Genomic DNA, 26,869 nt, shown 5'->3' on the forward strand with positions numbered 1-26,869 from the left:
AAGTAAGTAAGTAAGTAAGTAAATGACTATAAGTACTCGTTTTCACCAGGGTCCCTAGCCACTTTTATCATTTTTATTTGTCACTCACTGTCATATTTTTCAGTGTGTCTATATTCTTCTTGGATTATGGCTGTAAGTGGGGAGATGAAAACTGTAGAACTTGTAGTATTGTAGGACTGCTGGAAAGGCTAAACAGGATGGATCAAGACTGCCCAATGGTATTACAATATTTCTGAGGTAAGATCTCAGTCTCATTCTATAAATTCTATAAATTCTAGGCTTAGAACTCCCCATTTACAGGCTTGGTTTCTGTTTTTCTATAGATGAAAAGATACTAAGATATTCATGACTGGGTACAGATGGTGTGCACTCTTTTGCATTTTCTCCATGTCAATAGACACTTTGACCTGGCTTGCCTCCTATTAGAAATTAAAATTATTTTTCCTACTCTTTTTCCCCTCTCTCTCCCCATCTGTTCAGAGGAAAAAAAAATAAGAGACACACAGAGGGCACTAAAATGTTCTGTGCTATTTTTATATGCTTTTCCACAATTCTGAAGTCACAGAAGCACAGCTGAAAAAAATCTTTCTTAGTCAATTAATAGAAAAAAACTAGTGTAGATTTTTTAAAAAATGAAAACAAAGCCAAAAAACCCCCACTGGAAATATTATGAAATATGACTCTCAGTGAGATAGGAATGAAACATTCAAAGTAGCAGGCTTTTAGCTATGCAATGCCTTGTTTAAAGTATCAGTCTGGGTGGGGGCCAGCAGGTGCTGCCTCCTAGGCCTAATCCAGTCCCTTGATTATCAGCTACCCTTTCCCACCAGTTTTCAAGCACATCCTCAAATACCACAGGAGAATGGGAGGGAGACAGACATACAGAGAAATTAAGCAAGGTTTGTGGTCTAGGTGGTTCCTGGATCTAGTTGAATCCACAAACCAAGTGATGGATGTTGCCAGGTATGCTTTTGCTTGGCTTAGCCTGGTGCACCAGCTGTGCTCGTTTCTGTAAGAGACATATCTGGCTGTGGCAACACATGCTTTAATCACATCACAATTTGATTAATGAAATATGCTTGACAAGAGGCTGCCTTTCAAGATGCTTTGAAAACTGAAATTGATGCAGAATGTGCCAGTTAGGTTCTTTATCTGTGCCTTAATAACACCACATGTTCCTGCTATAACAGGTTTCCTAAATTCCAATGTGTTTCCAGTGCTAAATTGAAACTCTGGTTATGACCTTTAGTATCCTAATAAGGTTTCAGACTTGGATAGCTGAATAACTGCGTGGTTTTGTTTGTATTAGCCTCATTAAAACCATCAATGCATATTATTTTTCATATCCTGCCAATGGCTGAGGTGCATTTTGCCTAGTGAAATGGGGGCAAAACTTGGCTCTCACCACAATTCCAAGCCCACCCATTTGAAACTCAAATTTCTTGGGAAGAAATTGCTAACAACTTAATGTTAAATTTGGTGAGTCACTAAAAATATTTTTTAATAAGAAGCTAATTAAAGCAAACATTACTCTTTGTTAGAGGCAAGATAAGTAAATGCACAGTTTTATAGTAAGTTATGAAAATCAAACACTTACTGAGCTGTATAAAAATGTTTAAACCTCACACTTTAGGCAAAGTTTGCTGGTTCAAGGTAATTATAGGGGAAAAAATATTCAGCTTAATTGTGCCAGTGCAGGCAGAACCTATAAATCAGGTGTTTGTGCTTTTTTTCTTCAGGTACCTCCACACTAGACATTTAGGGTTGTATTTAAGATAACGCTAAGCAGATCATTCCATCAGTACAATAATCCCTCCTTACACAGCAGAATGGTCCACCACTCCTCCCACTGTGCACCTCCTAAATCTGTTTTGGGTTTCCCTCAACCTTGCAGGCCAGATTGGGTGATAGCATGGGGGACGGGGAGTGGGGGAAATACCCTTGCACTAGCACAAAAATGCAGTTGAATACTGCCCTTGAGACGTGGGTGGCATTGTGATCTAAACCACAGAGCCTAGGACTTGCCAATCAGAAGGTCGGCGGTTCGAATCCCCGTGAGAGGGTGAGCTCCTGTTGCTCGGTCCCTGCTCCTGCCAACCTAGCAGTGCAAGTAGATAAATAGGTACCGCTCCGGCAGGAAGGTAAACGGCGTTTCCGTGTGCTGCTCTGATTGGCCAGAAGCCGCAACCCCAGAGTCATCCGCGACAGGACCTAACAGTCAGGGGTCCCTTTACCTTTACCTTTACTGCCCTTAGAGTTAATTGCCATGGTTTATGCACTCATTTTTGAGGGGCATCCAAACAATGCCATCCAATCATTGTATTGTCCTGCACATACCCTAATATTCTTCCATCTTTTCTCAGACCACAAAAAGTTCCATTTCTTTTTCTAAAAAAAAAGTAGCATAGTACTAATCTGTCTTTTAAAAATGGTGGGCTTTCACATAGGCGATGTATCAGGGAAGTGAAGATATCACAGCTCAATATATAACCTTTGAGGTGGTTATCTTTTTCTCTAGTTTAAACTTTTTAAAAACTGAAAGTTTGCTACAGAATAAAAAAATACACCACTTATTATCCAGATTGCTAAAATAGTGGTAAACAGAAGTTATTTTAAGAAAACAGTAATGCTGTGTGCTCAACACTATTTTAGAAACTTGGTTAAAAATGGCACTGACCAGAAAGGGTAATTTAAAATCCTTTTTAATATATATAATTAACATTGTAACACTACAACACTTTTCATTTAAAAAATGTAGCCAGAAAAATGTTTTAGTGCTAATTAATCACGAGATAAAAAAAAAATAGTGATAAAATGGCAACAACCACAAAAATTATAGTGAATACCTGCTGGACTTCAACTGGCTGTTCAGGTGAGCTGGACCTTCTCCTGTCCCACCAACAGCAGCTATGTCACACCCATTGCTGGGGATGGAACGTTACAGGATGAAAATATAGAAATAGTGGGGTTTACACATATAAAACACACAATACTCCTAATGGCTTGGAAAGTCAGTTGCAATTCCACTTGTAGTGTACAATAGAAAATTAATGACTGGGTGGCAGTCTTCTTTAAACATGAGAGGAAAATAAGTTCATGTTATCAGATTTTATTTTCCTATTCCCTATAAACTGAGCATGGAACTGAGTATTGTAAGACTTAGTTGAGAAAACAATCATCCCTCTGGCCTGACCTATTGAGGTGGTAATGTTTGGGTTTTCTGTGTGTTTATTTATTTTACAGATGATCTGTTATCAATTTGTGGCTTAATTAGAAATCCATTATTCATACATTGAGATAGATACTTACAAAGAAGGATCTTGGACGAGGTCTTTAAGGTTTATCCCACTACGATCCTCTGCAAGGTTCCTGAAGCAACTGTCACTCACTAAAAAAAGAGAAATAGAAATACAAAAGATGAAAATATGTTACACATGTATAGTACCTTCAAATCAATTAAATGATGTTGGTCTTATGGTAAAATTTTACTAAAAGACTTCAGTATTTTACTGTATTCTAAAGATTATTAATATGAAACAATGCTGACTGAAAAAGCACAATGTCAAAATCAGGATACTGAATACCAAGAATACAAAATGCCTCATCTAGGAATTAAAATACTGCAAACCTATTTGGTTCTGAACAGTTAGACAACCCTAACAAACTATTAAAACAGGAGAAGACACTTTGAGGACCAAACTAGACACAACACAGACGGAGACATGAAAAGAAGTACATGCCCAACATGTTTAGATCTAAAGTGGTGGGGAGCGAGTCAGGAAAACATACTTTAACGGTAAAAGTTACTTGGGGTAGAAAGAACTATGACAGTAAAAAAAAATCCCACAATATTGCTGGGAGTGGCCTTCACACATTTGTGTAGAACCTGTGGCCCTCCAGATTTCCTATCAGCCCTGGCCATTGATGATGTTGGCTGGAGCTGATGGGAGACCAACATCTGGAAGCCCAAAGGTTCCCCACCCCTGGTATAGACTCTATAGAGTTGAGCTTTTTAGTTTGCTGGTGACTTAGCTTTGCCTACTTTTTAGCCAATATTCTGTCTCGGTAGGTAGCTATGTCTTTACCAACCCCAGCAGCTGCCAGAACATTTAATTTCACCTGTTCTTACCCCAGGCCACAAAGAATTTGCTGATGACAGAAAACTGGGACAAAACTACCAATCCCACAGAGTATAAGATTAAAATTCAAAATGACCTAGATAATTGCTGAATTTCATTTTGTGTTTCTTACATCTCAATGTTTCAAAGCCAAGCATAAACATATTACTCATTACAAAGAAAAAAAATGTATATGCAAAGTTCAGGAAGTTGGGGGGCGGGAAGAGCTATAGTCTCTGTCAGCCACGGGCAAACTCGGCCCTCCAGATGTTTTTGGGACTACAACTCCCATCATCCCTAGCTAACAGGACCAGTGGTCAAGGATGGTGGGAATTGTAGTCCCAAAACATCTGGAGGGCCAAGGTTGCCCATGCCTGGTCTATGTGTTAAGGAAGCAAAGTACAGCCCCCAGCTGAGGTTACCTTATGGGCTATTTTAATTGAAGGAAACATAACTGTTATAGTGAATTACTGAGGGTTAGTATGTATAAAAGGGGATGCAACAGAGCCTCTCTATTCAGCATCATCTAGGCCTCAGCTGAAGTACTATACCCAGATTCCATTATTCATAGACTTACTGTTGACATTTGGAGAAACCAACATTCTGGTTGAAATCTGAAGCTCTGGCACTTTCAAATCCTGCTAAACTGTAGCAGTCATATTGAAGTCTACCCCGCCTCCCAGGATTACTTGAACTATCAAATTTTCCTCACAAAGTGAACAAGGAAGACCATGCCTCTGTATGAACCAAGCCTCTGAGCCATCAGAAGCTTATAAGAAGAGCCAAACTCACACAAGTTGTTGTCTGCATGATGGAGGGTTGAGATCACTCCATCAAGGACAACGCTGGCATTTGAGAACAAATGGTGCCTGTGAAGTTCCTTTGAGATTATCAAAGTTCTTTTGTGCTGCTTCAGCTGCCCCCTGGTCCTTAAAGCTAGGAGGAGCAGGTAGGACAGTTCTGCAGTGCTCTTTCCAGCAGTTAAAGGAAGAGACTGAACAGAATAGCAATTGTAGGGTGTACAGGCAGGCTTTCCCTTAACAATTTGCAAGTTTGGAATACGTTTACAGCATTTTCAATTTAACTTGCTAGACCTGTAGGTCTCATGGTGTATGGAATGTTATTTTAACACTCAACACCTAAAGTAGATGTGAGCTTATAGTGTGTAAACATCAAGCAAAGCAAGCATTTCCTAATGCCCTTGAGAACAGCCCAGAGGAGAACTTCACTGTAATGTTCTTGTTCCATTGAATACTAGATCATACTATCACCCAAAGAGGCTCCCCTATTATGAACGCATGTAATAGATAAAGGCAGAAAACTAAGCACAGTTTCACACACACATATACAATATATAAAGATAAACTATATTAATGACTCATTTCAATTATTAATATACATAGCTGGTATGCATGAAAAATGATTTTCATTTAAAGATCAGAGAAATTTTCTTCTACAAATTATTTTAAAATATGCAACGTAATATTTGCGTACACCCATAAAATATGTGTTGCACCTTTTCACTTTTTCAGTTCACCATTTTACAGCATCTTGTTCTCCCAGAGATATGTCATATAACTTTTCTATACATATCTCAAATTACATTTACCAGTAGCATTCAATCTGTGTTTACTTTCTGTTGGTGGTTCATGGTGTTAATATCATTGGCAAATAATTTGCAAGTGTATCAGCACTGGCAGTTTCCTGAAGAAAGTAGTTTTGGGCACAGTAGGAAGCAATATTTGTGTGAAAAAATATTTTAAAAAAATGCAGACATCCATATATTTCAGAGAACAAAGTTTATGGATTATTTCACCATTGTTCCAATATTTTCCATTCTATTAAAAATGATGGTTTTAGTATCCTTCTGTCACATCGCCACTCCTGCTACCCACTCCATGTGTTATATATATAGCTGAGCTTCTGCAGAGTGGAGCATTTCTACTCATAGGCTCCCTACACGATTTAAAACCCTAGAAGATCAATATTCTGAGTTGTACATGAGCAAGCATCCCACTATAGAATCTCAGCTCCCAACATGTGGAAGGCAGCAGAGAGAATGACAAAGGAGGTGGATGCAATTTCATAGACTATTTTGGCTCTTCTGTGGAATCTGTTGCCCCACCACACTGAAAAGAGCATAGAAGGGATTGATTTCTTTCTTTGAGGGTAAAAAGACGTGGGTACTGAAAACTATGAAAAATCTTGTTCCTGGAAATGTGCTTCTGCACTGGGTGTAAAAGCAGCTTCCCAGAGAGTGTATGCCAACTGAAGCAAGGCTGGTGCTCAGTAGCCATTTCTGATATTTTAAATCACTATCAGTTTGCACTGAATTCTATTAATTGTTTGAATAATTTGTTTGTTTGAAAAGTAGAACACAAATATCAAATCAAGTATCAAACCAATTCTGTCTCAAAGTCAGGTCTGAATCTGCACAGAAATCAGTTTTTTTCCAGGAGAGTCTGCAGCTTGACTGCCACCACCCTCTCAAGCCCCTTACCCAAAACTTACTAGTGCATCCTACTTAAGGATGCAACGGAGGCAGCAAAATAAGCCGCTAGGTGTATGTGCTTGTTAATAGTTTCCATATTATCACCTGGTCACCATTCCCCAGCACTTTGTTAGCCACACACACACATATTCATTCATTCAAGATTTTTATGTCCTGCCCTTCCTCCAACCTGAAGCGAAGTATTAGAGCAAACAGTATGCAATACTACTTTTATTTTCTCTCCCCCCCCTCAAAGTAGCACACCCCCATAAAAAAATATACTGCACAGGAAGCTCCTTTGGGGTGGGAAGGTGCCAGAAGAAGCACTCAATATAGGGAAATGCTGCTCAGGAATACTTTAGTCCTGCTGTACGTGCACAAAACCAGGACAAAAAAATATGAATAAGAGGGCTAACTGGATCAGAGCCAAAGTGTTTTTAAGCACAGTCGGGAAAACAAGAAACTGCAGATTGAGATTCTGTTTTTCACAGGCTGTGTCATACTCTCTAACCATAATGAAATGAGACATTTATCTTTTGTAATCATTGACCCAGTGTATTACAACTGTTTCTAATGATGTATTTCTTAAGCCTTGCAACATTTTCTGTGACCAAGGGCCACTGAACCTATTTGGTGTTCCTCAATCTTAATTTTATTCATAACTCAGCTATGCTGGAATGCAACTGTGCTTTCCTATACACAATAAGTCATGCTGGAGTTGGAGGCACGACTCAAAACTGAGTACATTCAAATGAAGAATAAGAATAATAATAGCCATTATTTGCGCACTAGACTGAAAACAAAAACAGAGTAAAGGCAGCTTTAACTTAGAAAGGTGATGCCCCAGATCTTAGGAACTATGAGCAGAGTTCCACTAATTGAACAGCAGTTTTCCACTTCCTTCTTTTAGGTGCTGTCTTCTGCAACCCCCCAAAAAACCATATCATTCAATTCAGCATAGACAGCTGAAACTGCAGAAAAAAATAAGAAGTCAAACACACTCTTTCATTGCACAGCAGAAAGACTTTGAACTTGGCCCAGTAGAATAATGGCAGCCAAATCCAGCTTTGCCAGCGCAAGTGTAACACACCACCTTCAACAGCCTTGCCACAACATTCTACATGAGCTACTATAGCTTCCAGGATTCCCAACACAGAGTGCACTGCAATAATCCAGTCTGGCAGCTACCAATACCTACAGTACTGTAGGCTAACGTATCCAAATCTAGGAACAGCCAAAGCTGCTACACTAGCAGTAGCTGGCAGGAATTACTATTAGCTACCAAAGCCACGTGGTCTCCAGTGACAGAGATAGAGCTGGGAGTACCCCCAACCCCAGGTTATGTATCTGCTCAGATAAAGTGCACTCACATCCAAAACAGGTGACTGACCTATTTCCTGGACCCAGTAATTACTTACTCACACAGCTTCTACCTTATCAAGATTCAAACTCAGATTATTGGCCATCATCCAGCCCACCACTGTGCCCAAGCATCATACTAGTTCCTGCACTGTCATACCTCATGGAGAACTAAGTTATATTGTCATCAACAGCGTGATGAGACCATACTCCAAATCCCCTAATAACCACTCCCAGCAGTTTCATATAGATGTCAAAAAGCATTAGGAATAAATTAGTGCCCTGCAGAACCTCACAACAGTGTAACACCCAGTGGGTCAAAGAACACTCGCCCAATGATGCTCTCTGGAACAGACCCTGGGGATGGGAACAGAACCACTGTAAAACAATGCCCACCCCACAGAGTCAGTCTAAAAGGATACCACAGCTCTTTGTATAAAAAGCCTCAAAGAGATTGAGAAGAAGAAGCAAGGTCACACTTCCCTCTTTCTCTCACAACAAAAGTCACACACCAGGGCAACCAAGAATGATTCTATCCCAAAACCAGTCCTGAACCTAGACTAGAATGGGTAGCTAATATCTTCCAATAAACTTTGCAGTAGTCCCACTACCCTCTACAAGTCCCTCCCCCAACATATATATTTGCAACTAGTTGGTCGCTCTCGCAAACCATGAAGTTCAGGGTACAGAGTAGTACTTTCTTTTCTCCATCCTGAATCTTCACATTCAGCTTCATTGGATGTCCCCAAGTTCTAGAGTTATGAGAAGGGGAATTCTCTATCAACTTTCTACATACCATACACTTCTATCATGTCAGTTCTAACTTGACTTCTCTCCAAATTCAAAAGCCTCAAATGCTGCAGCCTTTCTGCATAGAGGAGTTTTTCCATCCCACTAATCACGTTGTTTGCCCTTTTCTGAACCTTTTCCTGCTCTACAATATCCCTTTGAAAGTGAGACAAACTGAATTATACATAGTATTCCAAACACAGCTGCACCATAGTTTTGTTTAACACCATTACAGAATCATAGAATCATAGAGTTGGAATAGACCACAAGGGCCATCGAGTCCAACCCCCTGCCAAGCAGGAAACACCATCAGAGCACTCCTGACATATGGTTGTCAAGCCTCTGCTTAAAGACCTCCAAAGTAGGAGACTCCACCACACTCCTTGGCAGCAAATTCCACTGTCGAACAGCTCTTACTGTCAGGAAGTTCTTCCTAATGTTTAGGTGGAATCTTCTTTCTTGTAGTTTGGATCCATTGCTCTGTGTCCGCTTCTCTGGAGCAGCAGAAAACAACCTTTCTCCCTCCTCTATACGACATCCTTATATATATTTGAACATGGCTATCATATCACCCCTTAACCTCCTCTTCGCCAGGCTAAACATGCCCAGCTCCCTTAGCCGTTCCTCATAAGGCATCGTTTCCAGGCCTTTGACTATTTTGGTTGCCCTCCTCTGGACACGTTCAAGTTTGTCAGTGTCCTTCTTGAACTGTGGTGCCCAGAACTGGACACAGTACTCCAGGTGAGGTCTGACCAGAGCAGAATACAGTGGCACTATTACTTCCCTTGATCTAGATGCTATACTCCTATTGATGCAGCCCAGAATTGCATTGGCTTTTTTAGCTGCTGCGTCACACAGTTGGCTCATGTCAAATTTGTGGTCAACCAAGACTCCTAGATCCTTTTCACATGTACTGCTCTCAAGCCAGGTGTCACCCATCTTGTATTTGTGCCTCTCATTTTTTTTTTGCCCAAGTGCAATACTTTACATTTCTCCCTGTTAAAGTTCATCTTGCTTGTTTTGGCCCAGTTCTCTAATCTGTCAAGGTCATTTTGAAGTGTGATCCTGTCCTCTGGGGTGTTAGCCACCCCTCCCAGTTTGGTGTCATCTGCAAATTTGATCAGAATGCCCTTGAGTCCATCATCCAAGTCGTTGATAAAGATGTTGAATAAGACCGGGCCCAAGACAGAACCCTGTGGCACCCCACTAGTCACTCTTCTCCAGGATGAAGAGGAACCATTGATGAGCACCCTTTGGGTTCGGTCAGCCAGCCAGTTACAAATCCACTGAGTGGTAGCATAGTCAAGACCGCATTTTACCAGCTTCTTTACAAGACCAGCTTCTTTATGATATTGGAAGTTTTATTTTCAATTCCTTTCCTAACAGTGCAGCCACACACTAGGTAAGCATCTTCACTGTATGACCCCATAAGTGTATATGTGAAATTTAAGACATCCCCCACAACTTGCATCACATTACTCTTGTTTACATTTTTAACAATGTGGACATATTGGACTCAATTCAAAGTTCCTTGCGTTAATGTCCTATTCCAAGCATGTATGCTGATGATTCCAAATGTACACGCCAAGCTTACCAACTCAAAGAAAATGGAAGTGACTTTTACAAAGGGGCCCCTCCCACTAGATTCTAGCCAATGTCTGCACAAATCAGTCAACTGGTTCTTTCCATGAAGAGAGAAGCCTGAAGTTAAATAATTTATCAGTGTGCCTTGGATGTCTAACAAAATCCAGGAGTACAAAAATAGTCTCAAGACATATAGAAAGAAAAAAGATTAATTGCTTCAAAACTACCAATAGCAAAACATCTGGATTATAGAAGTGTTGTTCTCTGCCACAAGTTTATATAGTATCATCTGCAGAGATGACTCAATACATTTTAGGTAGAAAATGCAAATGGCATCCCCACACCTACCCCATCAAGGTGGAAGAAGCAAGATTTAAGAAATTGCTGCCATCTAATGGAAACTCAAAAACTGTTACTCAGTATGAAATTATGTTTGTGTAACTACAAAGTCTGTCCTTTTAGGCATTTTGTGACAATGTATCTTTATTCCAAGCCATGGTTGTGAAATTTCTCCTATCATGCCCCTTTAGAATTCGTCTGGGCACTTCAAAATCATTTTGATGGGGATGGTGAAAAACATGTATTTATTCTACAGAAAAATGAAATCCGAAGTGCTAATGTTCAACACAGTCCTACTTTAAAGTTTTTTTTTCTTATTCTGTAAGCTGCAGACCTGTACTACTGTATTCAGAAAGAAATATATTTTATTCTTGAGCATTCAGAACCACAGGCTATATGGGCAAATGTTAGGTTGTGCTTTTACCCTATTAAATACCTATATTTTTCTTTGAATCCCTGTTGAGTCATTGGAAAAACTATAATATCTATTAGACTTAAAGAAACCTGCAATTGATGTCTTATTTTAAACTTAGGATTGCTTGGGCAATTTGCCATCTGAATTTCCCTTCTGATTTTGGGGCTCCAAGTTACCTTATCTCACTTGCAGAACAGCGCCAATGAATTAACAACCCACCATTAACCAGACTTTGTTCATGCTGCTATACATGGCATGGTGTAATTTGAAACATTTTAAAGTTCATAACTCTTACTGGTTACTGATGTGCACGTGCATAACTTCATCAGGATACCTTCCTGGCCAATGCCTTAATCAATATGTATATACACTTATGCACATCAGTAAGTGTAAAGAAAGAAACACCTGAAAATTGCTGGACACGCACTAATTCCAAAAAGAAGTGTTCAAAACAAATTAAACTAGAGTTCAGACAGAGAAAAGCATAAGGCAGAATAACTCCTGGAATAATAGTGACACACAAACCATCCACTCATCCCCAGTTTTAATCAATTGAGTTCTCTTACTAAGTGGTGACATTTCCTATTGGAGCCACTTCAAACTAAGTTTCAGTTTTGTCCAATTTGCTTATATTTTTTAATCAAGGCAAGTTAACAGCTATCATTTAGATTTAAATGTTAACAGTCTTAATTGTTTAATTAAAAGCATAAGCCCTCCCTCCACACAACAAGATGTATTTAACAAAACATATCCATAATTATTTAGACATGTGTGAAAGATTTGTAGTTACATAATCTGTCATATTTTGCATAATTTGAAGTTACTGAATGAAGAACGAGCTAGACTGTTTTTTAGAATACTGAAGCAGAGCAGGTGTGGCTGAATAGCTAAGATTTGCTATTACCATGCTAGGCTTAGTCTTGTAATATGAGGAAATAGCACACAGACCTTAGTTTATTGAATATAAGAAGGAAGCAAAGTAAACCTGCATAGATAGAAAAATGAACATGTGATAAATGTGTTAAATTTTAGCTTGGGAAACATTATGTAATAAGTAACAATGTCTGACAAGTCAGTAGAAAATACTGAGGAGGTTTATCAAAACAAATATGCAGAGTGTTCACACTACAACATCTGAACTCTGAAGGACCGTAAAGTGACTGTTGAAAAAAAAAAAGGTTTAAAATCTTTTGAAAAAATATAGTTATTCAGGTTTGTCTTTCAGTTGTCATTTACCTTCTGAAATTCTCTAGAGACAAAGCATTTCCCCCCTAGCTTCTTGGAAAATTTGACACCACCTTAACTAGTGTTGCTCTACGCTGCAACCGTAACAAAGGAGCTTGTATCAAAGACATATAATTAGTGTTTGGTTCTTTGATCGTAAGAGGTGCTGAAAATTGTAAGTCTTTATTAATAGCCACTTGCAAAATCAGACTCTAGATGCCATAATATCTCTAAATTAGATTCTGTGAACTATCTAAAGATAAAATAACTCATTACTAAAAATATCTTTGTTTCTGAAGGAAATATAGTGATGTTTCTTCCACAAGAGAAAATGAAAGCATTTTAGCTCAAGGATTGTAAACTACTCAGACCATATAATTCAGAGATTCTGAATCATCTTCATGTGCGAGTTCACATCTTTTAAAATGTTTCCTCACAGGCATGGTCTTGCCAACTATACTGTGAATGGAAATTTAATCATAGCCAACTTGCATGTTTTTGCATACGTTAGCGTTCTAGTGAATTTTACAAAAGCTTTGCAAATTCTGTCCCTGATATTATTTCCTCTAGTCAATTTGTATCTCCAAGTGTGTCCTTTAAATGACAGCAAGCTCTTTGATCCAGTGGAAAAGGGAGAAGGCAATTTCCTTTTCTTCTGCAACCTCCAACACCACTCCAAAGGCTTCCACAAGCCTCCAGAGCAGATTTGATGGGGTGCAGGGGGCTGCAGAGGGAAGGAGGAATCAGAAAAGATTTCATTCCCTCCTCCTTTCTACTCACAGCAGCTTCCTCTGGAACAAAGAGCCTTCCATCAGAGAATGGATAAAACCCTTAGGGGAAAAAGTAATTCTACATACAGAACCATTATTACTAAATACGCCTTGCACCTGGACAAGAGATTGTTGCTCTCAAGTTAACACAAAACTAAAAAGAAAAAGAAAAACCCAAATCAATCTGGGTAACACTTGCAAAGAGAAGAGGAGTGTCCTGCAGCCAATCGGAAGCCACGCCGGATGTTCGGCTTCCGAAAATCACTTGAAAACCGGAACATACAGTTCCGGGTTTCGATCGTTTGGGAGCCAATTTGTTTGGGAGCCATGGCATTTGAGATCCAAGGTACGACTGTAAAATACAGCTAAAATGCAAAAACTAAAAACTTATTAAAGATAATTGTTAAAAATGATTAAACTATAATAGAATTAAAACAATATTTAAAGAGCAACATACCAATGAAAATCAACTGCTAGGGGCCAGTAATAGGTAAGGTCTATTTCATTCTTGTCTGTAAGCTTCCCAGCAGATTGCTGGACTCAATGGATCTTTGGTCTCAAGAGTAATGTTCTTGTGCGCATCCTTTTATATTAGCCAGTATGTTTGAGGATGGGGTATAGTGATGTACTGACACATGGTTCTCTCAAAATCTGCATCTGCTCTTAAACAACAGAACTTGGGCACATCTCTTAGAGAATGGACACATTTGAATGAAATCTTCATATGTTTCAGAGAAATGCAGTAAACAGAATATTTGAGATTCAGCAGAGATTTATACTAGGTCACTAAAACTGCCACCCCAGCTGTTTATGGTTCTCCAGCTTTTCTGCAAGGACACTCTGCTTAGAAACAGCAGTTAGAGCCCCATTAAAAAAAGCCAGGTGCAGCAATCTGGTATTTAAAAAACAGCCAGAGAAGCCAGCAATGGAGAATACTCTTCCTATATTCTTACTAATTGTGAAAAACCCTTACTACTCTAGTCACACAGTGCATAGTGATTCATAGACAGACAAGTTGCTATTTTGAGCTCTTGCACTCTCAGATTGATCCACAATATAGCTGTTCTCTTGAAACTGCAGCAATTGTGTAAGCTGCTTATTATTATTTTTTGAAATAGAAAATTTGAAAGACTGGCTATATGATGACAAGATGCCTCCTGCTTACAAGATTATAATATTTTGTCTATAAACACATGTTATTTTCTCATCTATCCCTTTATTTAAGATGAGTGGGTATAGTTTTGCATTACACAAGTACTACTGGAATTCCAAGAGTAAAAGAAAATGGTGCCAGTGGAACCAGATTTTTACTCCAGATACTTTAGGAATGTAGTAGTAAAACTTAGAAACTTACTATTTGAGAGATAGAAGCGTCAATACCAATATCAAGAGGATTCAGAGATCTGCTTAAGCATGGCAGAATATCAAAGCATCAAATGAAGTCATATGACGGGATCTGAAGAGCTAAGTGAGCATGCCTAAGGTACTTCCACATGAATACCATGGGGGGTTGTTGTTTTTAGTAGTAGTAGTATACCGCCCTTCATCTGAAGATCTCAGGGCAGTTCATAGCATAAAAATATAAAATAAAAACACAAATGTCATCATAAAAACAATAACAAAACAAACCGATAATCATCCACCCAAACACATTTAAAAGGACATAGAATGGTTGAAGCCTGGTTGAAGAACATTTTTGCCTGGCACTAAGATGTATAATAAAAGTGCCAGGTGAGCCTCCCTGGGGGGAGTATTCCACAAGCAGGGAGCCACTGCAGAAAAGGCCCATTCTCATGTTGCCAGCCCCCAGTCCTCTTATGAAGGAGACACATGAAGTAGGGCCTCAGATGATGATTTCAGGGTTCAAGTAGATTCATATGGGGAGGGGCAGTCTTTGGGGTATTGCGGTCCTGAGCCACTTAAGGTTTTCTGGGTCAAAATCAGTGCTTTGAATTGGGCCTGGAAATTAATTGGTAGCCACGGTAGTTGGGTGAGGATCGGTATGCTCAAACTGTCTTGCCCCAGTGAGCAACCTGGCCAGCAAATTCTGCACCAGCTGCACCTGTATTCAGAGTTAACCCCACATACAATGTGTTGAAGTAATCTAAACTAGAGGTTACCATAGCACAGACAACAGAAGTTAAGCTACCCCTGTCCAGATAGGGGCACAGCTGGGCTACCAACTGAAGCTGATGGAAGGCACTCCACACCACTGAGGCCAACAGCAACGGATCCAGAAGTACCCCCAAATTGTATACCTGCTCTTTTAAAGAAAGTGTAACCTCATCAAGAGCAGGCAAACTCCCATCCATCCAGTATAGGGAAACAGCCACTAACAGTGTCTCAGTCTTATCTGGATTAAGCTTCGTTATGTTGGCTCTAATCCAGTTCATTACTGAGGCAAAACAATGGTCAGCACATCCACTGCCATACCTGCAGATGTAAAGGAGAAGTAGAGCTGTGTCTCATCAGTATATTGCTGACAATGTAATCCAAAACTCCAGATAACCCCAATGTAAGGGGTGTGTGAGCATTTTAGTTCCCTGGCAAGCTCTAGTCAGCCCAGCTGCATTAGGATTGTAAAGGAAAGGCACTTTCTACTTTAGACTCTCAAAAAGCATTTCTTCACCTTACTTGGAACCTAAAATGACTACAAAATTATCATTTCCTAAAATGAGTAATCAAACAAAAATAAAATTGAAAGGAATCTTGTTGAAGCTTATTCAGGAGTAAATTTACACATCAAAACTCCTTGAAAGGGTTTGCTCAGAACCAAGAAGAGGGATGGGTGGCAAAAAGCCTCAAAGGGGGGGGGGGTGATCCATTCTAAAAGGAAACCAGAGGGTTTCAGCTGATCTTATGGAAATGCAGTCTTTCAATGAGCCCGTGACCAATTAAATCCAATTCAAAACTTGACCGCAGATAGACAACTGCTGCACATGGAAGTTCCACTTTTGACAAATGATTAGCTTTTACTGGAAGGGATGCTCATTTTCCCTTTGGTCATACAGTCATAATACTTCCTAGGATTCTTTAGTATTCAAATGATATACTGCCTACTTTTTATGTGTTAATGTTTGTGTTTTGTATATATGTATTTATTTATGTATTTATGTGTATGTATGCAAACACTCATCCGGGGGGGGGGGGGTAGGGTGCCAAACTGGGTCTTTGACCCTGGTGACAGAAAGCCTAATTTCAGCCCTGATGAGGGAAAGTAAAGTCTAAATGGTTTGGGTCTTGACTATCTTAGGCAATGTCCTCTGTAATGTAAATATTCCCATGGAGGCCATGCTTCAGGTTCCATTGTATGGGGAGGTCTAGATTAGCCTTTTCAGGAGCAGATATGATGCAGTGAAATGAAACATTCAATCAGTCTTCTCTCTGGCAGCCTTCCAAAAACAGGATAAAATGTTTTTCTACTTCATTTGACTCTTTTGAGTTTTGTTCTTTTTGCTTGTGTCTTATGGGCATTTAACTTATAATATTTAAAAATATCTTACTGGTCATTTTATAAATTGCTTTTGATGTTTATCAAAGAGCAGTATAGAAATATTTAAATCAAAGTAAACTAGCAAGCAGTACCAGCAGCAGGGGCAGCAGCAACTTTCACAGGGTCATACACCACAAGTGGGTTTGAGCCAAAAGACTGTTGGGAGCTAGGTCATCAAACCACTGCAACTCTCTGGAAAACCATCAAGATTCTTAGACCCAAGTAATTTTCTGCATTCTTTGTCATGCTCTACCCATCCCCAGTGGGACTGGGCCCTTACGGATTTTGTTACCTGCTCTCCTCTCCACACCTATCCATACAAACATTTGGGAATCAACTTTAGCCTGCCTCTCTAACCAACAGTTCCTTAGAAGAATGTCACATTTCAGGACAGTTGCATCCATTTGCCTAGAAGCACCTTGATGGGAGTCTGAAAGTTGATGCAAAGGGACTTGCATTTCCAACACCTTGAGGTATTCTGCTGGGGATCTGAAAGGTGATACAAAGACAATCCTGGGAAAGTGTATATGCCATGTAGCTCTTGCAATAAAAAGGAGCATGTACAACTGACACATTGGTCTCAAAGACTGAGTAGGAAGTATAAGAACTTAAGAGTTACAGTCATCTTTGAAGAAAGACCTCTACAGCACACCAAGGAGCAATATGGAGCCTTTATATCATCCTGCTCCATTCTCTGTGTTACTAGAATGGCCATTTAGTTAGGCAGAGAAACAATTGCTTGTAACTATATCCCTGCACAGCACATAGTGTATGACTTGGAACTCCTCAATAAATGAAGTTATTATATTTTGAAAACTAGAACCAATGCCTTAATTTCTATATCTTCCACCTCTGATCCTGATTTGCATTCATAACATTGCTAGGGTGACCTGTGTGAAACCTGGAGAGTCACTGCCAGTCAGTGGGTACAATACTGTGCTAGATGGATCAATAGACTGACTTACAATGAGGCACCTTCTTATGTTCCTGTGGAAGAGATTGTTGAGCAGGGTTTCATAATCTCACACATCCCTCTCATGAGAAATGAGCCAGGCTCTGCTGAGGAAGATGAACCTGAGGTTTCTCCCAAACCTAGAGGTAAAGAGAAGGGACAAAATCCTATCCCTTTCCCAGCTCCAAGGTTGGGCTGAAGTCTGGGATTTGTGTCAGCTCTGTGCTTGCTGGGTGCAAGTGCAGAGCCCAACAAGCACTTACCTCCAAAGGTAGAGGTGTAAGGTTTATCTCTGCATCTGATAATTACCCCAAGCTTGGAGCACACTGCATTGATGGGAACTTGGGAGAACCTTTCAGGCACAGAAACAGGGTAACCCTCCTTCCACTTCTGAACTGGCGTGGTTATATTCTGCAGCCCTTCCCAGTTCCAAGTTTAGAGCTGGAGAGAAAATGATATATTTTCCAGGTTTGAGCTACATTTCAGAGAGGCAAGGGACAAAATCATGCCCCTTGGGTGAGGAAAGGCCCTGGCAACAACCTTTTTTCTTGGCCAATAAACATTTTGTGTGAATTTTAAATTTCAGTCAACTACTCAGCACAAAATTCTTGCAGGAGCAGTTGTATTCCATAATTAATTCACGAGGAAACAACATTTCTTACATTATTCTTTTGACAGAGTGAATTACAGTAAAAGTGTGCAACTCAAGACTGCTCAAATGTGTACTAGTATACACAAGCACTATAGAATAATGGAGCAAAATAGACCTTTGGGTTCATTGAAACCAGTCCCCCTTCAGAAAATTCTTTCTTGAAACCATCACTGACAGATGTTAACTCATCCTCTTCTAAAATATCTTATTTAATGCTGATATCTTAATAATTACTATGCCATATAGTTCTGATAGACCATAGTCCTAAAGGCCTCCTGCGCAGATGAAGAGAAATCATCAGATTACAGCATTGATTTCTGGTTTAGTTGTAATTTATTATTTCTTCATTTCAATAAGCAGCCAGTGAAAGATGAGTGATACTATACAGCAATAAGTGAAGACTTGCTCAGAGCAACTCTCCCATATACCAATTAGCATTGTTCATGCAAAAGTTCCCCTGCCTTAGAGAAGGTACTTAATCTGAATTTGACAGAAAATTACTCACTTTGTTTCTGTCATGAAACTATTCAATCTTCTCACTAAAATCATGCATGTGATCATCCTCTTAACATCCAAGTATAAGTAGTACATTAAATAGCCAAAACAATTTGTACCCTTCCAATTGAGATCTTTTGTTAGGTCTTCAAAGGAACTTTAATAAGCCAAGATATGAACAAACTAACTGCTTGGGGTGAGGGTAGGAAGTACAGAAAACAAAGTGGGAGGAGGAATGAAACAGAGTATCCTGGAGAAGGGCATAGCTGGCTGACAAAATGAAAAGGAGCCCACCACACTGCAACATTTCTGTTAGTCTACTGTACAGACTATGCTAAAAACTTGTGCTACACACTCTCCAGAAAACTGAACATCTGGCTGGGAAAGGGCCACGGCTCAGTGGCAGAGAATCTGCTTTGCAACTTTAATCCCCGACATCTCTGGATAGGGCTGGGAGAGATTGCTGTCTGAAATTCTGGACAGCTGCTGCCAGTCAATATAGACAATGCTAAAAGTTGGATCAATGATCTGACGCCTATATTACTATGGCAAATAGAAAAAGATCAAGAATGACACCTCAGGTTTGGAACACAGCATACAGAACTGAATTGGACACAGCCATGCACCGGGCAGAAATGCTTCAAAACAAGGGAAGTGATTTTTTTTTTTTTAATAACTCATTTATCTAAGGAAAAAGAAAACTAACATATGTCTCTATTGACCCAGTTAGGACACCCTGAACTCACCTAGCAATACTGTAAATCAAGCTGCACACTGAGCCAGGCAGAACAGTCCTTTCTTTCACAAGGCCTGACCTTCTGCCCTACTAAATCTACACAGATGATACCATTCTGTACTATGCAGAAGCATTTTCCTGTCACCTACAACTCAAGTAATATTTCTATCATGAAACATTCCTTGAGTTGAACCAGCATCAACTACCTTTTCCCCATGACACCAACGGAAAGTGCACTGACAAACAACAAACATATTCTCAACAACACAGGAAGAATTCTGCATGGACATCTCTAGATGCTTGTTAATTAGATTAGATTCTTACACTGAGTGCTACCACCATCATGCCCAAGCAAATGTAATCAACAAGCAGGATAATTTACCTCACTATCTCAGCTGTACAGAACATGATGCCATCCACACTCTCAGAAGCAATACTGAAGACATAGTCAAAAGCATGAATGTGATATATGGCATGATCTGCAAGCAAAGCCCTTCTGCATTCTACATAAAACAAGCTAATCTCTACGCAAAATTATAAAGGTAAAGGACCCCTGACAGTTAAATCCAGTCGCGAACAACTCTGGGGTTGCGGCGCTCATCTCGCTTTACTGGCCAAGGGAGCCAACGTTTGTCTGCAGACAGTTTTTCCGGGTCATGTAGCTAGCATGTGGCCAGCGAAACCAGATGGAATGGAAGTTGTTGGAGGAATAGTGATCTGTTGAGGTGTAACAGATGTGCACTGGGCAGTGGAAGGTGGATTGTGAGCATCCTAAGGAGAGCGACACTTTAAATATAATTATTATTTATTAAATTTACATACTGCCCCATACCCACAGGTCTCAGGGCAGTTCACAAGATAGCATCACAATATAAAAACACAAAATACATAACCAAAACAAAAACAAACCAATTACCACATCCATAAATCCCATCCAAAATACCCAAATCAGAATGTAGTTTAGAGAGAAAATACTGTAGTTCTGTTTTACAGTTGAGTAACCATTCTAAAAAAACCCTCAGTCTTTACCATTATTTCTTCTAAAGCAAATCTCCTTAATGATTATATGATAGGCAAGTGTCACACAATGGCAATTACAGTTTCTTTGATAGTAGTTCTACAAATACTGTAGCTACACTGCCGCCTATAATAGTTCTAGAACAGGTCCTATTAACCTTTCAATTCAAGGGTTAAACATTTATATCAAACAGCACATTACAAAGAACCTACTCATAACTAACCTTCTAAATCCTCTACACAGCTCATGCCGCATCAACATTTCATTTTTAATATATTTGTAGCCCTCTTCCAGTTGCAGCTACTGATTTTGTCTGTAAAAATGTTAACTCAATAGCCTCTTTAAATGTATGATAAATTATGTGTGGCAAATACAGTTCTATCTCAAAAGTACATTTCATATACTTTTTGGAAAGGGATGCTATGGACTAAGAAAATTAACAGCAGTTAATTTTGAAGAGCAAGACACTTTGCTCTTTCTAAGAATAAACTTGAGGTGTTTAGAAAATCCTGTTCTGATAGAACATTTCTCCATGAACACTGTAAAATTAGGCAGAACACTAATTTTACTTTGTGCTGTGTGAAGTAGTACCTTCTTTTATCTGTCCTGAATCTTCTAACATTCAGCTTCATTGGGTGATTCTGGGTTCTATTACTATGATGAAGGGAGGAAAAAGTCCTCTGTCTACTTTCTCTACACCATGCATAACCTCATATATTCTATTGGATCCAACCAGTACTATTTTTCTAGAAAAAGAGGTGCTAGAACTCACCATGAATGCCTCCTTTGTTCTCTCATAATGGCAATGGGGCCTACCTGAAAGGTGCCAGAACTGAGTTCTGGTGAGTTCTGGCTGAAAAAAAGCCCAGGGTCCAACCCATGCTATTTTTCTAAACTAAAAAGCCCCTAATATTGTAACATTTAGTCGCAGATGAGTTGCTCCAACCCAGGGGGATAAAAATCAATTTAAAAATAAAATAAAAATCAGATTTATTTTTTTAAATCAGCTTTTTTTAAAAAAAAATCAGATTTTTAAAATAAAATGCTTTTGGAGGAAAAATCTTTCTAAATATAGTCTTCAATTTAAGTTACATTATTAAAAAAAAAATTAAGTTACATTATAGTCCAAATACTATTCATCAGGAAATAAGGATTTGTTTTAAGTTTTTCATGTGTGCTAAAACTCAGTCGCTGGTGGCGCTGTGGTCTAAACCACAGAGCCTAGGGCTTGCTAATCAGAAGGTCGGCAGTTCGAATCCCCGTGGCAGGGTGAGCTCCCATTGTTCGGTCCCAGCTCCTGCCCACCTAGCAGTTTGAAAGCACATCAAAGTGCAAGTAGATAAATAGGTACTGCTCCAGTGGGAAGGTAAACGGCGTTTCCGTGCGCTGCACTGGTTTTGCCAGAAGCAGCTTAGTCATGCTGGCCACATGACCCGGAAGCTGTACGCCGGCTCCCTCGGCCAGTAAAGCGAGGTGAGCGCCCCAACCCAGAGTTGTCTGCGACTGCACCTAACGGTCAGGGGTCCCTTTACCTTTAAAACTCGGTCTAAGTAAAAAAAAAAAAAATGTTCAACCACATCAGTTAACATGGATACGTATGCTATAATGTTATTATTTTAGTTAAATAAATTGTTTAAATGGTTATTAAGGAAATGATTATTTTTCTTCTTCCAATAAAGTACAGCAGAAAAGTTGTCCAAATATAAACAGTTAACTTATTAAACCTCACCATAATTTCATAATTATGTGTTTCTAGTCTACATGTTTCTAGTAGTATAACCAAATCAGTAATTTTTGATGTAACTGTAAAAACTATTCTGAAAATTTATTATTCCAAAAATGAAACCTTCATATGGTTGTAAATATTAAGATTATACCAGCAAGAATGAGTCTTTCTGTAAAAAAAAAAGATTCAAATCAAGCCTTACTGACTAGTGATTTAAATTGATTTGATTTAAATCAAATCCACCCTGCTCCAACCCCTTGATCATTTCAGTCTGAACCTTTTCTGACACTACAATAGCCTTTTTGAGCTTAGGTGACCACAACTGTACAGAGTATTCCAAGTGTACCAAAGATTTGTATAATGCACCATAGATTTGTATAATGGCATTGGACACTGACAGTTTTCATAACATGGGATTCATACTTTTCACAGCTGCCACACACTGAGTCAACATCTTCATGGAGTTATCCTCTATGATCCCAAAGTCTCATTCCTAGTTAGTCACTGCCAGTTGAGACCCTATTAGTGCATATGTGAAGTTGGAATTCTTCCCCTGATATGCATCACTCGCATACACCAAAGGCAATAATTCATTATCTGAAGTGCTATAATCCTGATTTGATATTCTTTGGATTCTGAGCCAGTACTCAACAATATCAACATTTTGCCCAATCTCTTCACTTCACTTCCATTTGGCACTGATCTGTGGGCTAGGACTGCCCATCTTTAGGGCTACCAAACGTCCAGATTTTCCTGGACATTACCAGGATTTCAAAGATGGAATTGACGTCCGGTGGGGGTGGGGGTGGATTTCTGAAATGTGATGCTTTGTCCTAGATCTTAGGCAAGTCAATCTTAAAATCTTTTTAAAAGCTCAGTAACTTGTACTGATTTGAAATATGGCAACTCTACCCAACTTGGAGCAGAATCTAAATGCAGACCTCATGTCTAGAACATGCACCCTGATTTTTGTACTTCTGATGACCAGGCCGCAGGCCCTTGTTCCCCTTACTCCCTACTGTACAGTGGACACTCGGCTTGCGAACGTGTTCCGTGTGGGATGCGCATTCGCAACCCGCAGTGGCACGTCTGTGCATGCGCGGGTTGCGATTCAGAGCTTCTGCACATGCGCAACCACCAAAACCCGGAAGTAACCCGTTCCGGTACTTCCAGGTTTCAGCGGGTCCGTAACCCGAAAAAACGCAACCTGAAACATCTGTAACCCAAGGTATGACTGTATGTTGTAAGCCGCCCAGAGTGACTGGGGAAACCCATCCAGGTGGGTGGGGTATAAATAATAAATACAATCATCATCATCATTATTACTTTGTGTGACATTTAGCCTGATGATTAGTTCTGGAGAACTTAAAAGTTAGCTTACTTGTGTGACATTTGGTTGCTCCTAAAAAGAGATGTTGCCAAACTATGGATTATGGAGTTTTTTCTTGTCAATCAACATGCATGTATTTATTTGCTCTTCTCCCTAAGAGGAGCACAGAGCAGTCAACAAAATGACACGGCAATAAAAAAGTCATAACTTACATATAAAACATCAGTGTCTGCAAGAAGGTTGATTACATCCCAAAGGCCTAGTTAAAAAATGCTTTCACCCTGTGCCTAAATGAGGACAATGTGTGTGTGTGGGGGGGGGGGGGAGAAACCAACTGTCATTTGCCAACTTTGTTTTTTATTGCTTTAGCAAGTTTCAAGAAGGGTAAAACTACAACATTCCAGTCCTCAATTGTCAATAGGCTTCTGCTTAGAGCAGGATCAGAGAACCTGCGGCCATTTCAGACACTGTTTGACTACAACTCCCACCATCCCCTACCTTGTGGGCTGAGGCTGATGTGTGGTCAAGATCAATAACATCTGGAGGACTAAAGAGTAAAATTTTAATGGAAACTTCTAAAGAAGCACATTTCTACATTTGCTTTGCACACGTTTATGCCTACAATAAGCAATGGATTGCATCAACTGCCAATAAAGTTAAAAGATTAAAGGAGTAGGAGTACAGGAATAATCACCATGTTCCAAATGAGCTGGCAGTATCAAAGCCCAGTTAGTTTCCAGAAATTCAAACACACAGAATGAGCAACAGAAAGATGACACAAGTTGCTGCAAGTTGGAACTGGCCAGATTCCAAAAAAACAGAGGGAAAGTAAGAGTTAGAGATAGACAACAGAAAGGGAAATGGCTTCAAGAACACATAAAAAACAAAACTGTGTAAACTCTTGTCACTTGAACCAAGTAGATATACAAATATGTGAACCCAAAGGACAATGAGATAAAGTAGAAATACCACCAGAGTTGGAGACTGATCATCCTTTATTAAATAGAAATACCTACCAATAAAAACCAACCAGTGTGCTTGACATTAAAATGAAATTAAAGCTTTAGCAGCAGCACAAAAACTCTCTGGACGATGTCACTCGCAGTGCCTTACACTGAGGAATCTGTACCTCAGAACAAAGTTTGCGAGCCTACACCGCCAGTCAGTGCAAGCACATGAGCAGTTGGGGTGCCAGCCTGAATAAACTATTGGGGGGGCAGGTAAGCCCTGACCCACATAATCCGTCGCAAGGCACGCACACACACACCATTTGAATGGCAATGCCCATCAACTTGGGGGGGGCAGCCACCTCAAATAATTTAGGGGGGGCAAAGGGACCTCAGCCTCTAGGAACTGGCGCCTATGTGAGCAGTCATAAAGGAGTGAATTGTGACAGCAGTGGGTGGGCAGGAGGGAGGGAGCAGCAGTGTTTGAGAATGGCAGTCAGCAGTGCTATTTGCAGTAAAGGTGGCTAGTTCAAAACACATGAAATGGAGGGGGTTCACAAGCTATCAGCTGAGGAGAGTGTCTTAATTCACATCATGGAAGGGCTTGTCCTGCTTACCTCCGCAACATCCTCCTTTTGTTGGGAAGCGTCTGTAGCACCCGAACAACCTGTCTTTGATTCTCACGTGTTCCCTCCCTTTTCCGGACAGGAGCTTTTCCAGGCAAACAGGAGGCAACCACAACATTCTACACTTCAACTATGCACCTAGCCTGCAAGTGTCTTCAGGAGATGGGAAAATGCAGAAAATGGATGAAGCCTTTTGGAATCCTAAACTAGAAATAGTAAAGGATTGCCCTGTCTAACTTTTGCGTGCCATGTAGGTATGACGAATTTCTAAGAGAAAGAGATGCCAACACTAAACTATTTTTGTTATTCTGCAACCAGAGACATCTGTAATTATATTTTATACTGACATTACAAACTCTTACAACAGAGGCTGAGCAGGCAAACCTGTGATATGTATGAATGTAACTTGCACTTTGACAGCAATGTGGCAGACAGTTCAACATATGAAATAATGGAAAAACTTCACCTCTAAGCCAAGAAAAACTGCATCTGATTTCCTCCCCTGCTGTGCAACTACTAAAAGCAATGGAATAAAAAGAGGTGAGAAATTTGCTCTGGAGGGTAAAGAAAAGAGGTTTCCATTTTATTCACTAAAAGGAAAAAACACTTACACCAGCACACATAAGTTATAAGTAAATCATCTACTGCAAATTGAAATAAGGCAGCAGACCTAAGCATGCTCACTTGAAAAATAACTATCAAAATCAACAGAACTTACTTTAGAAAGCATCTGTTAGGAATGAAAGCATCCAAACAGCCATTGCTTTTTCACAGATCTAGCATGTAAGACAAATATTTCTCATCATAAATGCAACCCCACCCCACCCCACCATGCACCCCTCTCCACATTTTCTTCTGGTGCTGCCACTAGTCTTCATTCAGATGAACAGAATATAAGGCAGGGACCACCAACATTTCAGGTTACTGGGTAACTCTGAAATGGGTGTGGGTCTCAGTCACAAAATGGCTGTCAAGGGCTCGCTCCCACATCTAAATGAGCAGGAGCGGAGGAAACAAGGCTGCTAAATGGTACAGGGGTTCTCCTTCCATCTCAAGGCACCTACATCAGCCACTAGGTGCACTCACTCACAGAGAGAAGCTCTGTTCACATTTCCTCAGTTTAGAAAATATGATGATCAGTGCTATTTTTCTAGAAAAAAGAGGTGCAGGAACTCACCATGAATGCCTCCCTCATTATCTTATAATAGCAATGGCGCCCACCAGAAAGGTGGGCAAGTCAGAGAAGTAGGGGGCTGCTCCGCTGGGGAGGGCAAAGCTGCTTCCTCCCTGGCAAGACGAGGTGCCAGGGTGAAACCCTCTCAGTGATTTCACCCCGATGCCTCGCAACACTGTGGTAGGAAGCAGGGTTTTGAACATCGTGATGTACTGTCAGATCACTATGTTTGCCTGGTAATACTCTGTACACTACTCTTTTCAATGCCTGCTGATAACATTTTTGTTTAGATAAGCCTACCCAGATATGTAGAATGTTGACATACGTTTTAATCTGTTTTTAGTTTATCATTGATCATAATTGTTTTTGAATGTTTCAAATAATTGTTTGTAACTGTTTTCACTGATAATTTATTGCTTTATTCTTTTTGAATGGTTTTTTACAGTCAAGTAGTGTGTGTGTGTGTGTGTGTGTGTGTGTGTGTGTAATGAAATAACACACCCTCTTATACCCTACATATTCTCATCAGTTCAGGAACCCCTTGAACAATAATGAACCAACACACTTACTGTCATTTTAGTTCTATGTAGCCCATGCCTTCCCAAACGCCCATCGTTTTCAAACCACAGTC

At 39.9% G+C, this 26,869-nt stretch overlaps 1 protein-coding gene across 20 annotated transcripts in view; it reads right to left on the bottom strand.

Moving 5' to 3' along the window:
* GPHN (gephyrin) overlaps positions 1–26,869 on the bottom strand; it is a 246,991-nt gene that overhangs the window by 207,034 nt on the left and 13,088 nt on the right. For 17 of the 20 annotated variants that reach the window (XM_081164322.1, XM_081164317.1, XM_081164304.1 and 14 more), the window contains exon 2: positions 3,310–3,388. In XM_081164322.1, coding sequence (XP_081020448.1) covers positions 3,310–3,388 — 79 coding nt within the window. Of the gene's footprint in view, positions 1–2,846; positions 2,925–3,309; positions 3,389–26,869 lie in introns of all 20 variants that reach the window. The other 3 variants (XM_081164303.1, XM_081164319.1, XM_081164314.1) reach the window with 1 other exon arrangement.

Source organism: Podarcis bocagei (assembly GCF_964188305.1).
Source record: "Podarcis bocagei genome assembly, chromosome: 1".
Classification (NCBI taxonomy): domain Eukaryota; kingdom Metazoa; phylum Chordata; class Lepidosauria; order Squamata; family Lacertidae; genus Podarcis; species Podarcis bocagei.